The 23,103-nt window shown below is 47.8% G+C and overlaps 1 protein-coding gene across 1 annotated transcript; it reads right to left on the reverse strand.

Annotated features, from left to right (window-relative positions):
* Positions 1–2,587: 2,587 nt before the first annotated feature.
* On the reverse strand, positions 2,588–6,912 carry LOC138774014 (uncharacterized). Its single transcript, XM_069954555.1, has 6 exons — positions 6,754–6,912; positions 6,608–6,626; positions 6,491–6,552; positions 3,920–4,061; positions 3,670–3,823; positions 2,588–3,083 (listed from the first exon to the last, which is right to left on the reverse strand). The coding sequence occupies exons 1-6, from the start codon at positions 6,910–6,912 to the stop codon at positions 2,861–2,863; spliced, it is 759 nt and encodes a 252-aa protein (XP_069810656.1). The 3' UTR covers positions 2,588–2,860.
* Between the last annotated feature and the right edge of the window lie 16,191 nt (positions 6,913–23,103).

A 23,103-nucleotide genomic window follows, 5' to 3' on the forward strand; every position in this document is an offset into this window, starting at 1 on the left:
AAAAAATTAAAACAATCTTTTTATGTTATCAGAGGCGACAAAACGAACTGCAGCGCCGTCATGTTGGGCGGCGCTATTGGGCGCACCCTATAAATTTGCGTCGGGGGACCCCTGGCCACATCGGTTGCCTCTATGACGATCTGCGCCGGTAGGTTTTATTTTTTATTAATTTTGTTTAATATTTTTATCGAGTTGTTTTTAATAGACTTTACTATAAAAATTTTTTTGGACCAAATGTCCATTATGTGCATTATGTCCATTAGGTTATTTTTTGCCTTACAAGCTTTATCAACATTTCTGCATTTGTTACCCTCTCACACCTTCCTATGATCTGTGTTTCTGTGTTATTTTTCTGAGAAATATATTTCTACATTTGTTGCAGCCATCCGGAGAAATTCCAGGCGTTCGTCAGGCTGCCTATCGAGGCGTTTGATCATTTACTTTCAGTTTTGAGCCCACATCTCCAGAGACAGGACACCCACCTGCGGAAATCCATCCCTCATGTGGCCCGTCTGCTCATAACGTTAAGGTGAAGAGCCTTTTTTTTATGTCTGAGTATTTTTTCATGTATTAATTTGAAGTTAATTTTTCTTGAAAGATATCTATATAGAAATCTTTTATTAATTTCAATATTTTTCTTTTTTATTCCAGATTCTTGGCGACAGGGGAGAGTTATGCATCGTTGCACCTCCAATTCCGGGTTGGTAAGTCGACCATCTCTGGAATTGTGAGGTGCACGTGCGGCGTGATCTGGGAGCATTTGCAGCCCATCGTGATGCCCAGTCCGACCCGGGAGATTTGGTTGCAGTCAGCAGCAGGCTTTCAGTCTGTGGCCAATTTCCCCAACTGTATAGGGGCGGTTGATGGGAAGCACATACGTGTGAAGCAACAACCGCGATCAGGATCACAGTATTTCAATTATAAGAATTTTTTTTCTGTGGTCCTGATCGCGGTTGTTGATTCCACGTATCGTTTCCTTGCCATCGACGTCAGCTCCTATGGCAGTACTGGGGACTCCTGGGCGCTACTGAGATCAGAGTTTGGGAGGCGAATACTGTTAGATCGCGTAACTCTACCTCCTCCCACTCCTCTTCCGGGTACCACGCATCCCGCTCTATTCGTCATGGTAGGGGATCAACCCTTTCCTTTATTGCCCAACCTGCTGCGCCCTTACCCACGGAGAAGGCTGGATGAACGGGGGAGAGTCTTTAACCAGAGGCTGAGCCGGGCACGTAACTTCGTGGAGTGTGCCTTCGGAATCATGACTAGTCAGTGGAGAGTGTTTACCACTGCCCTGCAGTTGAACTTGGGCACAGTTGACATGGTCATTAAAGCTGCCTGTGTTCTCCACAACTACCTTTGGGACTATGCCCCCCCCCCCCCGGATGTGGACGTGGAGACACTGCCAGCTTTTAGTGCCCCTGTCAACTATGGCCAAGGGAGACAACTCAACCACGGGATAGTGGTCAGGAACCTCTTTGCTGATTACTTCATGACTCCTGAAGGCGCCGTGCCCGTGCCCCTTTCACAGCCTCCGTTATGAGCCACGGCCACAGGACTGATGTTTTTCCGCATGTGTGTCACCTGTCTCTGGGATGTGTCAGCTCTTTTATTTTGTGTTATTATATTATTTTTAAATATATTATTTACTGTATATTAATTTTTATCTTAAAAAATATATATATATATAAGTTATTTTCAACTAAACAATGTGTCTGGCCTTTCAATGTATGTCAACCATGTCGTGTCTGGCCACATAGTTGTGGTGTGCTAAAAAACACATAACCTCACTAGATCAACTAATGTGCATTAATTAGCAAGCAAGGGCAGATCCTGCTAATGTTCCAATTGGATAGTCCTTTCAACCTAGTGTGCAGAAACAGTGATATGAGCCAAACATGTGTGTTTCCTATGGAGTGACCAGCAGGGTGCGCACTATATGTAGAACTTTATAGTCTGGGATATGTAACAGGATCTGATTTTTTCTAGGGACACAGCCCATCTCACTTGTTACCAATCACCATTAACACAACACATATATCCCTCCACTCATCACCCAGGTGCGGCAGGTGGATGAAGGGATGGATGTGGTCTACTTATGTAGTTGGTTAGATGTACGTTTATATATTCTCAACGTTTGTTGCTAATTAGCACATGCTGGATGTCCGGCAGGAGGCTATTTCTACTAATCTCTGACACATTGCTCTATGTAGAAATTTGTGTGGCCTGATCCTAAAGATTAATTTAGTCAACTATTATTGGTCATCCCAACCCTCTCCTGCTCTGGCCACTTCCTGCCTTGCCCACAGATGTCAGCAGAGAGCAGTGTCAGACTTAAAAAACACATAATAGCAAAATTCACGACATCTTCGTATGCAAACAAACTATCAAATGTATTGTTTTATAGTATTTTTGTGTTCCTTATTGGCACTCAGTAATTATTACTTTGTTTTGAATGCTTCAACACAGAAACCAAAATAACAAAAATAACACAATTATGCTAACAAACATATATCTCAAAATGGATTTATTACATGTAAAACAAAAAGATAGATCACATGATAGTGGGTCTGGGTGGATGGGGCAGAGGGTGTGTGACCCTTACTTTTTAACATGTTGACAGGAGGTTGAATAGTGTGCAGAGGCAGTAGTCTGGCCATTATGTGAAGGCCACAGGCAGCCTGACTGTAGGCTGCCAACACAACCATAAAAGGGACATCCCCATCACCCCAAGCTCTTTCTGTCATCCGTAGCTAATGGGATGCCAGATCTTGTAAAGAGTCTGGTATTGATGTGGTTCGGGTGCGCAGAATTTTTATGAAAAGATGAATGCTAGTAATCCTACGTTGCCACAAGGGCCCTACAGTCTAGCAGACAAGGGGTGGTGTTGGTGGAGGTGAGGAGAGGGAGTGAGGGCCGCACACAAATGTTGTTGGACGGTCAAGCCAGATGTTGGCCTTCCTCTCCAGGCTGGGCCCTCTTGCCATCTTGGTGGTGGAGTCATGGGTAGTGCCTCTGTCAGATGAGGTTCTTCATTCTTTTCATCCGATGAGGCCTCCGCTGGTTGCTGAACTAGTTCGGCTCTGAGGAGAAAAGAACACTGGTCACAATCTGTGATTACAAATTTGGTTTTATACATTGGTGGAAGTAACAATAAACAATATGCATCCAATGCAGTATGTTAGTCTGGCTGGTTAAGGAATATTTTCTGCAATATGTTAAATGTGTCACACTTGAACTTTGCTCACTACATTCACACACTGGTCCCCCAAAATGCTGGTCTTCACAAACCGACCGTAGTGGAACATTGTTAGGTCCTATGGACACATCAGGTCCAATGTTTCACCATTATTACTACAGTCCATGCTATTGGCCAAAATCCTACTTACAGTTATGTCTTCTATCATGGACTGATCAAAAGCTGTTCCAAAGGCGGTTATGCCACGCTGCATTTGTTAATTATCTTGTGTCCAGCAGGGGGCGCATGATCTTACCTAAGTATACATTACTAAAGTGTTACATAAATATAGTGCTCCCCCTGAAGGACGCTCAATGTATATAATCTCAGTAAATGTAACACATGTCTATGTCTGCACACATAAGACACTGACCTACTACTGTCATCATCTGATCCTAGCATGGACACATTCAATTAAGACACACACTTACTGGCGCCGTCTACTGGAATTCAAAATGAAACGCAGCATTGGGGCAAAACGCAAAGAGCAGAGTTCTTCTTGTGAGGCCCCACGCCTCATCAGCTGCCGTCGCTCCCTGATGAATCTGTCCCTCACACTGGACCACCTGGTCTCCACATGTTTGGCTGAAAGCAAAAAAAATACAGACATTAGTGATATATGAGCGTCAGGTGACCATAACAGTAGATTTTCTTGTTTGACATAGTGGCTAAACAACTTACCAATTATCAACTTCTGTAATCTACTATGCTTGTTCCAATCTGGGTACACAATCCGGGCAACCTCCCTCCATGCGGCACTCCACCTTAGCCGGCTTGTGTATCCAGGCGCAGGCCCGTCCCATAGCAGTGGCCGAGCATGGACCTTAAGAAAAAAAAATAGAACAGTAAGCTCTTGGAAACACTGATCGATTAAGGTAATAGCTAGTCGAGGACTTTTCCATGCTACACGCCATGTTGCAGACAAAATAGTATGTCACTTATGTGAGTGGGTTCTCGAGCTTCACGTGCAGCTAACTCCCTCCCTCCCTCCATGATGTCTGCTGCCGGCCCATATCATATACACAGTACACTACTACTCCCATCATGTGTTCATAGTATAAAAGGCTAAAATACATCTGCTTAGTACTAGGGAATGGCACCCCACAATCCGGCGCGGGGGGCTGGTATCAGATAGCGACACAGTGGGGACACGCCTCCTGTCTGTAGGATCGGCACGTCAGCACTGGGCGTATCGGGGGGGGGGGGACAATTGTGTGTCCTGTGCTAGGCTAATGGCTATGTGAGACCATGTAACGCTGGTCATCTTTGCCATTTTTCCGCCCTTGTCACGTCGGAAGCAGGTGCACTACAAGTGCCATAATGGCCGTCCACGGCGCTTTGAACGTGGCTTCTGCGTATTGTGTGTGCTTCCGACGTTACAACGGATGACAAAGTAGAAAGCAGACCAGCGATAAAAGCATAAGTAGCCATTAGCCTAGCACTCAACACAATTTGCAGAGCACAGAAAACACTCAGATTAAACCACACCCCCTCGCTACGCACAGTGATGAGCTGCATGTACTACAGAGAGGAGGGGTGTCCACGCTGTGTCGCTAGCCTATACCATCACCCCGCGCCGGATGGTGTGCTTGATTTGGCTAATATTATAGCGAACTCTTTATGATGACACTATCAGGACATGATGGCAGAATTTGTACGGTGTATCTGCTATGTTCCGCCAGAAACCATGATGGAGGGAGGGGGGAGGGACTTAGGTGCACGCCCATCTCGCTAACACAACACATAAGTCACGCCCTCGTTTCACAGCAACATGTGCTCTTACAAGGACAATTCCTCGACTAGGCATTACTTTGAAATAGCGCGCAAAACATTATGTGCGTGACATCGGCAAAAGTTGATAATACATTGCCTTATTTTTTAGACACACACATAGCCAAAGACAAATCCATTAATTGATCGATTTCAAGCGCCCCCTGATGGCAAACACATAGGAATTACACACAATCGTAGTTACATTAACTACTATGAGCGATGTCTCGTCCCACTAAATCACAATGGACAATAGGTCAGATGAAAAAAATATTAGATACTATCTTGTCATCAGAAAATGAGATAAGTAATAATTTTTTTGTTTTATTATTTTCTCGAAACAACAGGATGGAATAACATATCTTAGATTTTTACATAAAATAACCCGGGATAAAATCAAATCATTCTAGCTAACATGCATGTAAATGTTAGTGACACAACAACTCTAAGAAATACATCAAGTCACAGGCACACACATCGCTTCTCAGCCTCCAAAGGAGACAATAAATATGTGTAGATCGAAGAGCTTACCTATATACTACGGACTCACAACACGTCATAAAATACTTACTTCCAATATTAGCTTGACCACTTCTATTATAGACCGATCAATAACCAACTCTGGGTCCATCTATCAGCCTTTACTGTAAAAGAAACGAATTCAGGCAGGTCGTGTTTCAATGTTCAGATGTGCTAATCCAGACAAATCCTAAATAACCTTGGCTTCTATCCATAGGAACCAAAAATGATACATTTTTTATCTCCATCCAGTCACACCACGGCCTAGCTGAAGCCTGCTCACAAAGGCCTCTTACATTCATCCCTGAACTTACTGCAATGTTGGAAAGTAAACAAAGCCCAAAAAAGATAAGCAGACCGTCAGTAAGCTTTCCGAAACCGCATTTCTATAATGTAGCACCTTATAAAAGGCAAAATTGGTTTTCTATGAGGCTAGATAAATGCAAAGTGTCAATCCTGCTCTCATCACATAGGTGCAACTATCTAAAGGGCAGAGTGGCTCACAGCAAACTGCACTACCAATGCAATATAGCAGTAGCCCACTCCCACAAGAAATGTGCCACCAACACACAGCATTCCATTCCCTTCCGGCCCAAAAGGCACTTGCAAAGGTCCAGGACACATGTCCACTCTCAGACAAGGCCGAGAACAGACTAGTACCTACAATACCTCATACCCAGCACTCATGCCAGGCACTCACTGGTTGTCAGTTACAATACAATAAAGGTGTTATCTCCAGAAGGAGAAAACAGCTGTGCAGGGATGAAAATACCACAGAACAACATGTTTGTTATTCCAAAATTCATTCCTTATACCCCTTTGTTTGCACCATGTTGTAGCTGGTTGCGGCCTAGGCCCCACTATTTCACTGATCCTTTCTATATTGAAGCAATAGAACCTGTGGATCAGCCGAGTCACTATGACCATATGTGAGCGAGCACAATGATTTACATATGCAAATACCAAGGCCTTTGCAGCAAAGAGCAATGTTGCTTGGAAATCTAAGCTAGCTTTCAGCTTTGTTACTGCAAGGGTTAACACATTTGTGATTAGCATATGAAATTGCTGGTTTGTATTCACTCATAAAAAGCTTATAAATCTGGAGACACGGATAATAGTGATGTCTCATTAATGCTAAACATTAAAGGACAACTCCCACGAAAAATTTTTTTAGCTTATTTAACACACATTACAAAGTTATATAACTTTGTAATGTGGTTAAATACCCGGTCTGGCCCCAGGGCTGTAGTGTTGGGTGGGGACTTCAACTGCCCCATTGAAGCGGACGGACGCAGTTCTGGAACATCTGCCAAGTTGGATGTCACATCCAAACTGCTCATCGAGATGGTGACTGAAGCATCCTTGCAGGACGTTGTTGGGTCCATCGGGAACGGCTCTGTTAATTATACATGGAGCCGCCCCGATGGCTCGCTCCGTTCTCGGATTGACTTTGTGTTTGCCTCTCGAGCAGTCAGGCAGACTAGGCACTCTATGGTTCCCTGCTTCTTCTCTGACCACAGGGCCATTCTGTTTCAAGGGGTTCTGGGCCATGGTTTCCCATCTGGCCCAAGCTCTTGGAAGCTGAATTGTGCTCTGCTGGCTCAGGAGGAGGTTCTGGAGGAGCTTAGAGAGGCCTACATCGTATGGCGCAACAAGAAATGTATGTTTGATCGTGTTAGTGATTGGTGGGAATTTGTTAAGGTTGAATTTCGCAGTTTCTTTCAGGCCAAGAGTCACCAACAGGCGTGCGGAAGAAAGAGGGACTTCAAGAGGCTGCAGCGCGAGCTGCGGTCACTGCAAGACCTTCTCCGGTGCGGCTGGGACGTGAAGAGGAGTTGGAGGAGACCAAAAAGAGCTTGCAAAGGCACTTTGAGGAGGAATCCAAGCAAATCGTCTTCCGTTCCAAGGTGGAGAACCTGGAGAAGGGTGAGAGATGTAACTCGTTCTTTTTCAGGAAACTCCACGCCAGCCACACGCCCCTGACTGAGCTGCGGGATGAGACCGGATGTTTGCGGAAGGGCAAAGAGGACGTGATGGGGGTTGTTACTGACTTCTACCGCAGCCTCTACGCCCCGAAGACCACCGACACCGAAGTGGCCGACGAGTTCCTGTCAGGTATCACTAACGTTGTTGATCCCGCAGGTGCGTCGGCCATGGACGCCCCCTTGACGGTGGGGGAGCTGCTCTCTGCCGCTAAATCCTTTAGGCCTGGCAGGACCCCGGGCAGTGATGGTCTCCCAGCGGAGCTCTATGTAGCGCTGGGGGATCTCATTTGCCCGGACCTGTTGGAGCTGTACGAGGAGATGGTGGTGGAGGGCAGAATGCCTCCGTCGTTGAGGGAGGGTATGATCACGATCCTGTATAAGCGGAAGGGGGAGAGATGTGACTTGAAAAATTGGCGTCCCATCTCTCTCTTGAACGTGGACTACAAGATCCTCGCCAAGGTGCTGGCCAACCGGCTGAAGAAGGTCATCGGTCAGGTCGTCCATCTGGACCAGACCTGTGGCATTCCCGGCCGCAGGATCGCAGACAGCCTCGCCCTAGTGAGGGACACGGTCCATTACATCCAAAGCCGCCGTGCACACGCGGCCCTGGTCAGTCTTGATCAGGAGAAGGCTTTCGACCGGGTCTCTCACGAGTTCATGGGCAGGGCACTGCGTAGGTTAGGACTTGGTGATATGTTTTGCCGTTTTGTTAACGTTATGTATTTTGATATTTTCAGCAGGGTACTGGTGAACGGCTGGAAGACTGACCCCTTTCCGGTTCTTTCTGGGGTCAGACAAGGCTGCCCTCTCTCACCTCTCCTTTTTGTTTTTGTTATAGAATCCTTCGCGGAGGCTATACGGCAGAACGGAGAGATCAGAGGGATCACCGTACCCGGACCCGATCGACACGAGGTCAAGTGCTCGCTGTACATGGACGACGTGACCGTCTTCTGCGCTGACCAGCGTTCGGTGACCGCACTCGTCCAGACCTGTGAGAAGTTCGGAAAGGCTTCAGGGGCAAAGGTCAACTGCGGGAAGTCGGAGGCTATGCTCTTCGGGGAGTGGCACCTGGCTTCCTCCGCCCCCTTCCCGTTTACCATCAAACCGGACTTCATCAAGATCCTTGGAGTCTGGTTCGGAAAGGAAGGCGCGGCCCTCAAGTCCTGGGAAGAGCGATTGGCTAAGGTCAATACGAAGATCGGGCTGTGGAGCCTCAGACACCTCACCATTGAGGGCAAAGCATTGGTCCTGAGGAACGAAGTTCTGCCTGTGCTCCAGTACACCGCACAGGCCTGGCCCCCCCATGTCACCGTCTGCAGGGCCATCACCAGGACCGTGTTTCGTTTCATCTGGGGCTCCAAAATGGACAGAGTGAAGCGCTCCGTGATGTACAAGGAACCCCGCAAGGGCGGAAAAGGTGTTCCGGATATCCCTACCTTGCTGCGGGCAGCCTTTGTATGTGACTGTGTGCGGAGGACTCTGCAACAGAAGAATGGCTCTGCGGGCAGGTCCATGTCTCGTCTGTTCCTCCTCCCCCTCTGGAGGGGTCTGAGCTGGGACAAGTGGGACAGCTCCATCCTTTACAACTGGCACACTCCCTGGTTCTACGGGGGCGTCGTCAAGTTTGTGAGGGAACACCAACTGGAGGGACTCAAGCCCGACTTGTGGAAGCCAAAAACTGTCCACAAGCTCATCAGAGCACAGGACTCTATGGAGCTCGTTCCAGGGCTCACTGCGGCCACCGCAGAGACTGTATGGACTAATGTGGCTTCGGCGAAGTTGACCAACGGGCACAAGGACTTGTCTTGGATGGCCATTCAGGGGGGACTGCCTTTGAGGTCATTCATGCATGCCCGCAACCTGTGCAAGACGCGGTACTGCCCCCGGTGCCCCTTCGTGGAGGAAACATCTTTGCACCTCTTTTGGCAGTGTCCGTTTGCTCAGGGCCTGTTGGACGCCCTGAAACTTGAACTCAGTGACTGTGTGCCCAGGAACAGGCTAACGCACTGCGCGGTGCTGTACGGCCTGTTCCCTGGGAATTTCGGCGATGAGGCAACCCGGGAGGCCTGGCGCCTTATGAACTGTTTTAAGGACGCTATATGGCTTGCCAGGAACCGCCTCATTCTGAAGAAGGAGAGGATGTCCTTTCTGGACTGCAGCAGGCTGGTCCACAGCCTGCTCAGAGACTATTCCATCATGGACAGATCGGACCAGGAAGAAGAGGATTGATACCCCTCTCCTTCCCCCCTCTCCCCTTGTGTTGTGTTGTGTTTCAATAAAGCTTCGGGCCTGTGATTCCCCCTCCCTACCCCCCTCTTTCCCACCCCCCTTACCCCATCACTTGTCTGTATTGCTTTATTGTTTGTTGTTTTAGGATTGTTAAGGTATGCGGGAATGTTAGTGTAGCGGGTGGTACGATGTATAGCGTAGGGAGCCTGTGCTGTATGTTGTACCATGGTGCTGAGTATGTAGTGTCTTATTTATTGAACTGTGCTGCGTCACAGTTTATGTATGCCTGACGACGACTGATTGTAATAAAGATATTTTCAATCAAAAAAAAAATACCCGGTCTGGCCCCAGGGCTGTAGTGTTGGGTGGGGACTTCAACTGCCCCATTGAAGCGGACGGACGCAGTTCTGGAACATCTGCCAAGTTGGATGTCACATCCAAACTGTTCATCGAGATGGTGACTGAAGCATCCTTGCAGGACGTTGTTGGGTCCATCGGGAACGGCTCTGTTAATTATACATGGAGCCGCCCCGATGGCTCGCTCCGTTCTCGGATTGACTTTGTGTTTGCCTCTCGAGCAGTCAGGCAGACTAGGCACTCTATGGTTCCCTGCTTCTTCTCTGACCACAGGGCCATTCTGTTTCAAGGGGTTCTGGGCCATGGTTTCCCATCTGGCCCAGGCTCTTGGAAGCTGAATTGTGCTCTGCTGGCTCAGGAGGAGGTTCTGGAGGAGCTTAGAGAGGCCTACATCGTATGGCGCAACAAGAAATGTATGTTTGATCGTGTTAGTGATTGGTGGGAATTTGTTAAGGTTGAATTTCGCAGTTTCTTTCAGGCCAAGAGTCGCCAACAGGCGTGCGGAAGAAAGAGGGACTTCAAGAGGCTGCAGCGAGAGCTGCGGTCACTGCAAGACCTTCTCCGGTGCGGCTGGGACGTGAAGGAGGAGTTGGAGGAGACCAAAAAGAGCTTGCAAAGGCACTTTGAGGAGGAATCCAAGCAAATCGTCTTCCGTTCCAAGGTGGAGAACCTGGAGAAGGGTGAGAGATGTAACTCGTTCTTTTTCAGGAAACTCCACGCCGGCCACACGCCCCTGACTGAGCTGCGGGATGAGACCGGATGTTTGCGGAAGGGCAAAGAGGACGTGATGGGGGTTGTTACTGACTTCTACCGCAGCCTCTACGCCCCGAAGACCACCGACACCGAAGTGGCCGACGAGTTCCTGTCAGGTATCACTAACGTTGTTGATCCCGCAGGTGCGTCGGCCATGGACGCCCCCTTGACGGTGGGGTAGCTGCTCTCTGCCGCTAAATCCTTTAGGCCTGGCAGGACCCCGGGCAGTGATGGTCTCCCGGCGGAGCTCTATGTAGCGCTGGGGGATCTCATTTGCCCGGACCTGTTGGAGCTGTACGAGGAGATGGTGGTGGAGGGCAGAATGCCTCCGTCGTTGAGGGAGGGTATGATCACGATCTTGTATAAGCGGAAGGGGTAGAGATGTGACTTGAAAAATTGGCGTCCCATCTCTCTCTTGAACGTGGACTACAAGATCCTTGCCAAGGTGCTGGCCAACCGGCTGAAGAAGGTCATCGGTCAGGTCGTCCATCTGGACCAGACCTGTGGCTTTCCGGGCCGCAGGATCTCAGACAGCCTCACCCTAGTGAGGGACACGGTCGATTACATCCAAAGCCGCCGTGCACACGCGGCCCTGGTCAGCCTTGATCAGGAGAAGGCTTTCGACCGGGTCTCTCACGAGTTCATGGGCAGGGCACGGCGCAGGTTAGGACTTGGTGATATGTTTTGCCGTTTCGTTAACGTTATGTACTTTGATATTTTCAGCAGGGTACTGGTGAACGGCTGGAAGACTGACCCCTTTCCGGTTCTTTCTGGGGTCAGACAAGGCTGCCCTCTCTCACCTCTCCTTTTTGTTTGTGTTATAGAATCCTTCGCGGAGGCTATACGGCAGAATGGAGAGATCAGAGGGATCACCGTACCCGGACCCGATCGACACGAGGTCAAGTGCTCGCTGTATACGGACGACGTGACCGTCTTCTGCGCTGACCATCGTTCGGTGACTGCACTCGTCCAGACCTGCAAGAAGTTCGGAAAGGCTTCAGGGGCAAAGGTCAACTGCGGGAAGTCGGAGGCTATGCTCTTCGGGGGGTGGCACCTGGCTTCCTCCGCCCCCTTCCCGTTTACCATCAAACCGGACTTCGTCAAGATCCTTGGAGTCTGGTTCGGAAAGGAAGGCGCGGCCCTCAAGTCCTGGGAAGAGCGATTGGCTAAGGTCAACACGAAGATCAGGCTGTGGAGCCTCAGACACCTCACCATTGAGGGCAAAACACTGGTCCTGAGGAACGAAGTTCTGCCTGTGCTCCAGTACACCGCACAGGCCTGGCCCCCCCATGCCACCGTCTGCAGGGCCATCACCAGGACCGTGTTTCGTTTCATCTGGGGCTCCAATATGGACAGAGTGAAGCGCTCCGTGATGTACAAGGAACCCCGCAAGGGTGGAAAAGGTGTTCCGGATATCCCTACCTTGCTGCGGGCAGCCTTTGTATGTGACTGCGTGCGGAGGACTCTGCAACAAAAGAATGGCTCTGCGGGCAGGTCCATGTCTCGCCTGTTCCTCCTCCCCCTCTGGAGGGGTCTGAGCTGGGACAAGTGGGACAGCTCCATCCCTTACAACTGGCACACTCCCTGGTTCTACGGGGAGGTCGTCAGGTTTGTGAGGAAACACCAACTGGAGGGACTCAAGCCCGACTTGTGGAAGCCAAAAACTGTCCACAAGCTCATCAGAGCACAGGACACTATGGAGCTCGTTCCAGGGCTCACTGCGGCCACCGCAGAGACTGTTTGGACTAATGTGGCTTCAGCGAAGTTGACCAACGGGCACAAGGACTTGTCTTGGATGGCCATTCAGGGGGGACTGCCTTTGAGGTCATTCATGCATGCCCGCAACCTGTGCAAGACGCGGTACTGCCCCCGGTGCCCCTTCGTGGAGGAAACATCTTTGCACCTCTTTTGGCAGTGTCCGTTTGCTCAGGGCCTGTTGGACGCCCTGGAACTTGAACTCAGTGACAGTGTGCCCAGGAACAGGCTAACGCACTGTGCGGTGCTGTGCAGCCTGTTCCCTGGGAATTTCGGCGATGAGGCAACCCGGGAGGCCTGGCGCCTTATGAACTGTTTTAAGGACGCTATATGGCTTGCCAGGAACCACCTCATTTTGAAGCAGGAGAGGATGTCCTTTCTGGACTGCCGCAAGCTGGTCCACAGCCTGCTCAGAGACTATTCCATCATGGACAGATCGGACCAGGAAGAAGAGGATTGATACCCCTATCCTTCCCCCTCTCCCCTTGTGTTGTGTTGTCTTTCAATAAAGCTTCGGGCCGGTGATTTCCCCTCCCTACCCCCCTCTTTCCCACCCCCTTACCCCATCACTTGTCTGTATTGCTTTATTGTTTGTTGTTATAGGATTGTTAAGGTATGCGGGAATGTTAGTGTAGCGGGTGGTATGATGTATAGCGTAGGGAGCCTGTGCTGTATGTTGTACCATGTATTGTCTTATTTATTGAACTGTGCTGCGACAGTTTATCTATGCTTGACGACGACTGATTGTAATAAAGATATATTCAATCAAAAAAAAATAAAAATAACAAACATGTTGTTCTGTGGTAATTTCATCCCTGCACACCAGTTTTCTCCTTCTGGAGATAACACCTTTGTTGTATTGTAACTGACGACCAGTGAGTGCCTGGCATGAGGGCTGGGTATGAGGTATCGTTGGTACTGGTCTGCTCTCGGCCTTGTCTGAGAGTGGACATGTGTCCTGGACCTTTGCAGGTGCCTTTCGGCCCGGAAGGGAATGGAATGCTGTGTGTTGGTGGCACATTTCTTGTAGGAGTGGGCTACTGCTATATTGCATTGGTAGTGCAGTTTGCTGTGTGCCACTCTGCACTTTAGATAGTTGCACCTATGTGATGAGAGCAGGATTGGCACTTTGCATTTACATAGCCTCATAGAATAAAAGTTTTGCCTTTTATAAGGTTCTTCATTATAGAAATGCGGTTTCCGAAAGATTACTCACGGTCTGCTTATCTCTTTTGTGCTTTGTTTACTTTCAAACATTGCAGAAAGTACAGGGATGAATGTAAGAGGCCTTTGTGAGCAGGCTTCAGCTAGGCCGTGGTGTGACTGGATGGAGATAAAAAATGTATAATTTTTGGTTCCTATGGGTAGAAGCGAAGGTTATTTATGATTTGTCTGGATTTTCACATCTGTACATTGAAACACGACCTGCCTGAATTTGTTTCTTTTACAGTAAAGGCTGATAGATGGACCCAGAGATGGTTATTGATCGGTCTATAATAGACGTGGTCAAGCTAATATTCGAAGTAAGTATTTTATGACGTGTTGTGAGTCCGTTGGAGATAGGTAAGCTCTTCGATCTACACATATTTATTGTCTCCTTTGGAGGCTGAGAAGCGATGTGTGTGCCTGTGACTTGATGTATTTCTTGGAATTGTTGTGTCACTAACATTTACATGCATGTTAGCTAGAATGATTAGGTTTTATCCCGGGTGATTTTATGTCAAAATCTAAGATATGTTATTACAGGCTGTTGTTTAGAGAAAATAATAAAAAAAAAAATATTACTTATCTCATTTTCTGACGACAAGATAGTATCTAATATTTTTTTAATCTGACCGACTGTCCATTGTGATTTTGTGGCACGAGACATCGCTCATAGTAGTTAATGTAACTACGATTGTGTGTAATTCCTATGGGTTTGCCATCAGTAGGGGCTTGAAATCGATCAATTAATGGATTTGTCTTTGGCTATGTGTGTGTCTAAAAAATAAGGCAATGTATTAGCAATTTTTGCCTATGTCACGCACATAATGTTTTCCACGCTATTTCTAAATAATGCCTAGTCGAGGGAAACGAGGGCGTGACTTATGTGTTGTGTTAGCGAGATGGGCGTGCACCTAACTCCCTCCACCCTCCCTCCATCATGGTTGCTGGCGGAACATAGCAGATACACAGTACAAATCCTGCCATCATGTGCTGATAGTGTCATCATAACGAGTTCGCTTTAATAGCAGCCAAATCAAGCACACCATCCGGCGCGGGGTGATGGTATAGGCTAGCGACACAGTGTGGACACGCCTCCTCTCTGTAGTACATGCACCTCATCACTGTGCGTAGCGGGGGTGTGTGGTTTAACCTGAGTGTTTTCTGTGCTCTGCTAATTGTGTTGAGTGCTAGGCTAATGGCTACTTATGCTTTTATCGCTGCTCTGCTTTCTACTTTGTCATCCGTTGTAACGTCGGAAGCACACACAATACGCAGCAGCCACGTTCAAAGCGCCGTGGACGGCCATTATGGCACTTGTAGTGCACCTGCTTCCGACGTGACAAGGGCGGAAAAATGGCAAAGATGACCAGCGTTACATGGTCTCACATAGCCATTAGCCTAGCACAGGACACACAATTGTCCCCCCCTCCCCCCCGCTATGCCCAAAGCTGACGTGCCGATCCTACAGAGAGGAGGCGTGTCCCCCTGGGTCGCTATCCGATACCAGCCCCCCGCGCCGGATTATGGGGTGCCATTCCCTAGTACTAAGCAGATGTATTTTAGCCTTTTATACTATGAACACATGATGGGAGTAGTAGTGTACTGTGTATATGATATGTGCCGGCAGAAGACATCATGGAGGGAGGAGGGAGGAGGGAGGGAGGAGGGAGGGAGTTAGCTGCACGTGAAGCTCGAGAACCCACCCACATAAGTGATGTACTATTTTGTCTGCAACATGGCGTGTAGCATGGAAAAGTCCTCGACTAGCTATTACCTTAATCTATCAGTGTTTCCAAGAGCTTACTGTTCTATTTTTTTTTCTTAAGGTCCATGCTCGGCCACTGCTATGGGACGGGCCTGCGCCTAAGTACACAAGCCGGCTAAGGCGGAGTGCCGCATGGAGGGAGGTTGCCCGGATTGTATACCCAGATTGGGACAAGCATAGTAGATTACAGAAGTTGATAATTGGTAAGTTGTTTAGCCACTATGTCAAACAAGAAACTCTACTGTTATGGTCACCTGACGCTCATATATTACTAATGTCTGTACGCTTTTTGCTTTCAGCCAAACATGTGGAGACCAGGTGGTCCAGTGTGAGGGACAGATTCATCAGGGAGCGACGGCAGCTGATGAGGCGTGGGGCCTCAAAGGAAGAACTCGGCTCTTTGCATTTTGCCCCAATGCTGCGTTTCATTTTGAATGCCAGCAGACGGCGCCAGTAAGTGTGTGTCTTAATTGCATCTGTCCATGCTAGGATCAGATGATGACAGTAATAGGTCAGTGTCTTATGTGTGCAGACATAGACATGTGTTACATTTACTGAGATTATATACATTGAGCGTCCTGCAGGGGAAGCACTATATTTATGTAACACTTTAGTAATATATACTTAGGTAAGATCATGCACCCCCTGCTGGACACAGGATAATTAACAAATGCAGCGTGGCATAACCGCCTTTGGAACAGCTTTTGATCAGTCATTGATAGAAGACATAACTGTAAGTAGGATTTTGGCCAATAGCATGGACTGTAGTAATAATGGTGAAACATTGGACCCAATGTGTCCATAGGACCTAACAATGTTCCACTACGGTCGGTTTGTGAAGACCAGCATTTTGGGGGAACAGTGTGTGAATGTAGTGAGCAAAGTTCAAGTGTGACACATTTAACATATTGCAGAAAATATTCCTAAACCAGATGCAAATTGTTTATTGGTACTTCCACCAATGTATAAAATCTATTTTGTAATCACAAATTGTGACCAGTGTTCTTTTCTCCTCAGAGCAGAACTAGTTCAGCAACCAGCAGAGGCCTCATCGGATGAAGAGAATAAAGAACCTCATCTGCCAGAGGCACTGCCCATGACTCCACCACCAAGATGGCAAGAGGGCCCTGTGGAGCCTGGTGAGGGAGGCCAACATCTGGCTTGACCGTCCAACAACATTTGTGTGCGGCCCACACTCCTTCTCCTCACCTCCACCAACACCACCCCTTGTCTGCTAGACTGTAGGGCCCTTGTGGCAACGTAAGATTACTAGCATTCATCTTTTCATCAAAATTCTGCGCACCCGGACCACATCAACACCAGACTCTTTACAAGGTCTGGCATCCCATTAGCTACAGATGACAGAAAGAGCTTGGGGTGATGGGGATGTCCCTTTTATGGTTGTGTTGGCAGCCTACAGTCAGGCTGGCTGTGGCCTTCACATAATGGCCAGACTACTGCCTCTGCACACTATTCAACCTCCTGTCAACATGTTAAAAAGTAGTGGTCACACACCCTCTGCCCCATCCACCCAGACCCACTATCATGTGATCTATCTTTTTGTTTTACATGTAATAAATCCATTTTGAGATATATGTTTGTTAATTGTGGTATTTTTGTTATTTTGGTTTCTGTGTTGAAGCATTCAAAACAAAGTAATAATTACTGAGTGCCACTAAGGAACACAAAAATACTATAAACAATACATTTGATACTTTGTTTGCATACGAAGATGTAGTGAATTTTGCTATTATGTGTTTTTTAAGTCTGACACTGCTCTCTGCTGACATCTGTGGGCAAAACAGGAAGTGGCCAGAGCAGGAGAGGGTTAGGATGACCAATAATAGTTGACTAAATTAATCTTTATGATCAGGCCACACAAATTTCTACATAGAGCAATGTGTCAGAGATTAGTAGAAATAGCCTCCTGCCGGACATCCAGCATGTGCTACTTAGCAACAAACGTTGAGAATATATAAACGTACACCTAACCAACTACATAAGTAGACCACATCCATCCCTCCATCCACCTGCCGCACCTGGGTGATGGGTGGAGGGATATATGTGTTGTATTAATGGTGATTGGTAACAAGTGAGATGGGCTGTGTCCCTAGAAGAAATAAGATCCTGTTACATATCCCAGACTATAAAGTTCTACATATAGTGCGCACCCTGCTGGTCACTCCATAGGAAACACACATGTTTGGCTCACATCACTGTTTCTGCACACTAGGTTGAAAGGACTATCCAATTTGAACATTAGCAGGATCTGCCCTTGCTCGCTAATTACTGCACATTAGTTGATCTAGTGACGTTATGTGTTTTTTTAGCACACTACAACTATGTGGCCAGACACTACATGGTTGACATACATTGAAAGGCCAAACACATTGTTTAGTTGAAAATAACTTATATATTTGTTTTTTTAAGATAAAAAAAAATATACAGTAAATAAAATATAAAAAAAATAATATAATAACACAAAATAAAAGAGCTGACACATCCCAGAGACAGGTGACACACATGCGGAAAAACATCAGTCCTGTGGCCGTGGCTCATAACGGAGGCTGTGAAAGGGACACGGGCATGGCGCCTTCAGGAGTCATGAAGTAGTCAGCAAAGAGGTTCCTGACCACTATCCCGCGGTTGAGTTGTCTCCCTTGGCCATAGTTGACAGGGGCACTAAAAGCTGGCAGTGTCTCCACGTCCACATCCGGGGGGGGGGGCATAGTCCCGAAAGTAGTTGTGGAGAACACAGGCAGCTTTAATGACCATGTCAACTGTGCCCAAGTTCAACTGCAGGGCAGTGGTAAACACTCTCCACTGACTAGTCATGATTCCGAAGGCGCACTCCACGAAGTTACGTGCCCGGCTCAGCCTCTGGTTAAAGACTCTCCCCCGTTCATCCAGCCCTCTCCGTGGGTAAGGGCGCAGCAGGTTGGTCATTAAAGGGAAGGATTGATCCCCTACCCTGACGAATGGAGCGGGATGCGTGGTACCCGGAAGAGGAGTGGGAGGAGGTAGAGTTACGCGATCTAACAGTATTCGCCTCACAAACTCTGATCTCAGTAGTGCCCGGGAGTCCCCAGTACTGCCATAGGAGCCGACGTCGATGGCAAGGAAACGATACGTGGAATCAACAACCGCGATCAGGACCACAGAAAAAAATTCTTATAATTGAAATACTGTGATCCTGATCGCGGTGGTTGCTTCACATGTATGTGCTTCCCATCAACCGCCCCTATACAGTTGGGGAAATTGGCCACAGACTGAAAGCCTGCTGCTGACTGCAACCAAATCTCCCGGGTCGGACTGGGCATCACGATGGGCTGCAAATGCTCCCAGATCACGCCGCACGTGCACCTCACAATTCCAGAGATGGTCGACTTACCAACCCGGAATTGGAGGTGCAACGATGCATAACTCTCCCCTGTCGCCAAGAATCTGGAATAAAAAAGAAAAATATTGAAATTAATAAAATATTTCTATATAGATTTTTTTCCTGAAAAATTAACTTAAAATTAATACATGAAAAAATACTCAGACATAAAAAAAAGGCTCTTCACCTTAACGTTATGAGCAGACGGGCCACAGGAGGGATGGATTTCCGCAGGTGGGTGTCCTGTCTCTGGAGATGTGGGCTCAAAACTGAAAGTAAATTATCAAAGGCCTCCATAGGCAGCCGGACGAAGGCCTGAAATTTATCAGGATGTCTGCAACAAATGTAGAAATATATTTCTCAGAAATATTACACACAAACGCAGATCATACTAAGGTGTGAGAGGGAAACAAATGCTGAAATTTTGCTAAAAGCTTGTAAGGCTAAAAATAACCTAATGGACATAATGCACATTATGGACTTTTGTTAAAAAAATTTTTAAGAGTAAAGTAAAAAAAAAAGGGGGAGGAGCCACGTAGCAGCATGAGCTAGCTGCTGCTCTCACGGCTCCCGGCTCCATGGCGTCTGCGGACTAACCTGACTGCTTTCCCCCGGGTTCGCGCCCACGTGACCGGCGGGCCTCTGAGTGACGGGTGCGGCGGAACATACTGGAGAACGATGGAGGCGCAGAGGACGCCCTGGCATGACGGACCGGCGGAGACCTGTTTCGCCAGCGAGATGGCTGCCGTGGATGTTGTGGGGTGCTCGGTTGCGGGCACCCTCTCGGTCCGCTGGGTGGCTTGGACTTGCCGTCCCCCGGAGCGCCTGGCTGTATCTCTCCGCCTCCTCCTTGAAAAATCCCCCCTCTTCCGGCTCCTCTTTCTTCGGCTGGCGCCGGACGAGCGTGTAGCTCCACGCTAGCGCTGAGGCATCAGATGGATTGGGCTCATGCTCAAGGTACTGTGGCCATGGGGGGCTAGGTGGCTCTCTGGGGCCGATAGGCGTTTCTTTGGGCCCACTGCGGACTGTCCTAGAGGTATACACTCCGCGGTCCTGGAGGATTAGCTGGTTAAGGGGTGACTTGGACTTAACAGGCACCACAATCTGGCTGGGAATGGCCGCACCCTCCAGGTTTTCTTTTACCCTGCATCTATCCTGTAATAGGATAAGGACAGTAGAAGTTCTCTGTGATTATGCTGATTGTCTGGGATGTACCTATGCAATATTAGGATCTGCCACAATGGGTGAACTCTAAACCTGATGCTTTAATGTTGTTTAATTGCAGCTCTGGCTCCTGTGAACTGTACAACTGAACCGTGAGTTGCTGTACTTGATACAGGGTCTTTTTTTTTTTTTTTTTTTTTTCTCTGTTCGTCCTAGATGCTATGTCCTGCTGTTCTGTGACATAGGGTGAGTCAGCCTTTATTTTCTGTTTTCAGACAAACCCTGAGGCCACCTAACGCCGCCAAGGACAGTGGAAGCTCTAATTAATTTGACTAGTTTTCTCCACTAATGCCACCTAAATCATCCTCAAGGAAATCGGGGAGTACACAGGATCTTTCTCAAGCTTCCAAAATAGAGAAATTTCTGAAGTCCCCAATGGCCACTAATAAAGCTAAAACGTATAAAAGCCCAGCGCAATGTAAAACAAAAGAGCGCACAAAAGTTCATAAACAGACTGCACAGGACACAGAACTAGGCTCCGTGGATGGGGAGGAGGAGGAGGAGGGAGAAGCAGCTGTTAACATGACTCTCAGTCAGATTCTCCAAGAAGTCCAGAAGTGTAATGCTGGGCTCTCAGAGGTCAAGGCTCAGATGGGTGGTCTTGCTTCAGACGTTTCCCTTATCCGTGAGGACATTAATAAGATGCGTAACAGGATGAGCGAGGTGGAGAGATCTGTTCCCGAGCTGGAAAAACAAGTGAAAATAATCTCATTGGAGCTAAATTCATATAAAGAAAATAAGGCGGTGCTGGAGTATAGGATAACGGACTTGGAGGATCGTTCCCGTCGAGCTAATTTTAGAATGGTGGGCTTGCCGGAGGGTGCGGAGGGAGATCAGCCCATACAGTTCTGTACAGATTGGATTGTGCAAATAGTGGGGGCGGATAACCTGTCTCCCAATTTTGCAATTGAAAGGGCCCACCGTGTTCCATTTAAGAAACCCCAGCCTGGAGCGCCTCCTAGGACTTTTCTCTTTAAAACCCTGTTATCTGGGGATAGGGACAGAATCCTTCAGGTGGCTAGAGTCAAAAAGGATGTTATGTACAACGGGGCTAGAATTGCTCTTTTTCCTGATTACTCTCGGGCTACACAGAAGAAAAGGGAGTCATTTAAGGAGGTTAAAAAGAGGTTGCACCTACTAAATATACCGTTCTCCCTCTTATTCCCCTCCAAGATGCGAGTGCTTTATAAGGATAAATCGCATTTTTTCCAGTCAGCCCTGGAGGTTAATGAATGGTTGGAACAACAGGGTCTTCCATGATAGTATATGTATCTGCTGGCCATGGTGGGGTTCTTACGTGGTTTTTGTTTAAGTAGGGGGATTGTGTATATTTGTTTATTTATATGATGCTGCTTAAGGTTCGTGGACGTTATGGGGGCGGGGGGAGGGAAGTGGGAGTTGTGGTAGCATAGAGGCCTGTATTATCTGTATAGGCCAAGAATGGGGAGGGGGAGGGAGGGGGCGGGAGGGGGAGGAGAGGTTGTTTTTTTTTTTTTTTTTTTTTTTCTCTTCTTCTTCTTTCTTTAGATTATGATGAACTATCTTAAGTTTTTATTTTGGAACGTGAGGGGGACTGCAGACAGAATCAAAAGGAAGGCTATGTTTGATTTGATTGGAAGGCACCTCCCGGCAGTGGTCTGCCTGACTGAGACACATATTGTGGGGGAGACCGTTGGGAGGCTTAAAAAACGCTGGGCCCAGTATGAACTACATACAGTCTTCTCTACCTACGCAGCCGGAGTATCGGTCCTGATCCATAAAAATATAGAATTTACTCGCCTACGGGAGGAGATTGATTCCAGAGGGAGGTATGTCTTCCTCCACGGGCGGTTCAATGGCATGGAGCTAGTTATTGCTGCAGTCTACATTCCCCCTCCGTTCACACATGCTGTTTTGCTCAAATTGCTGGTATTCATTAGGGGCTGTATGGATATTCCTATTTACGTAATGGGGGACTTCAACGCAGTAATGGATGCTGGGTTAGATAGGAGTGGGGGTTCGGCCTCCCCCTCCTCCTCCTCGTCCTCCCTGGCGAAGTTTGCTCGGGAGGTCGGGTGGGAGGATGTGTGGAGGTCTATCCACCCAAGTAGGCGGTGTTTCTCTTGCTTTAGCACCTCCCATTTAACTGCATCACGGATAGATCTAGCCTTGACAAATAGTTCAGGGTTAGTTAAGGTACGGAGTATGGTGTACGAACCTAGAGCCCTGTCAGACCATGTTCCAGTAACTCTTACCATAAATTGTGGGGATAGGGTTGGACCCGGGAATTATAGAAATAATTTTAACCTCAACGCACATTGGCTTAACCTCACTGATAAAGATGGCCGTTTGGGCGCTGAGATTAAGGAATTCTGGGACTGTAACCGTGGCTCGGCCGCAATACAGATAGTGTGGGATGCCCTGAAAGCCTTCGTGAGAGGATTGCTGGTCAGGGAAATAGTACGCACTAAAAAAAAGTTTGTACAGGAGGAGTCGGATTTGAAGCTTCGGGTAGAGCTAGCTCAAGCACAGTATTACATCAAGCCCGATGCTCAACTCCTGCAGTCCCTTAAAAAAGCCCAGGAAGATTACTCTCAATATCTGCTTAAGAAAGCCCATAACAAGTCCTTATTCCAAAGTGCTAAATACTACAAAGAGGGGGGGAAACCCGGTAAGTTGTTGTCTTTCATCATTAGGGCACAAGAGGAGAAGAGAAACATACCAGCCATAAGAGACAAAGATGGGCATATTGTTAATACAAAGGAAGAAATTCACGAGAATCTTGTCTCCTTTTACGAGGAACTTTATAGGGCAAAGATTGGGACTTCGCAAGATAGCGTTAGAGATTTTGTGGAAGCGGCCATTACGAAAAAATTATCAAAGGGAGACAGTGACTTGATGGACCAACCCTTTATCAGGGAGGAAGTTTCTAGTGTTTTCCGGT

Source organism: Dendropsophus ebraccatus, chromosome 15, assembly GCF_027789765.1.
Source record: "Dendropsophus ebraccatus isolate aDenEbr1 chromosome 15, aDenEbr1.pat, whole genome shotgun sequence".
In the NCBI taxonomy this organism is placed as follows: Eukaryota; Metazoa; Chordata; class Amphibia; order Anura; family Hylidae; genus Dendropsophus; species Dendropsophus ebraccatus.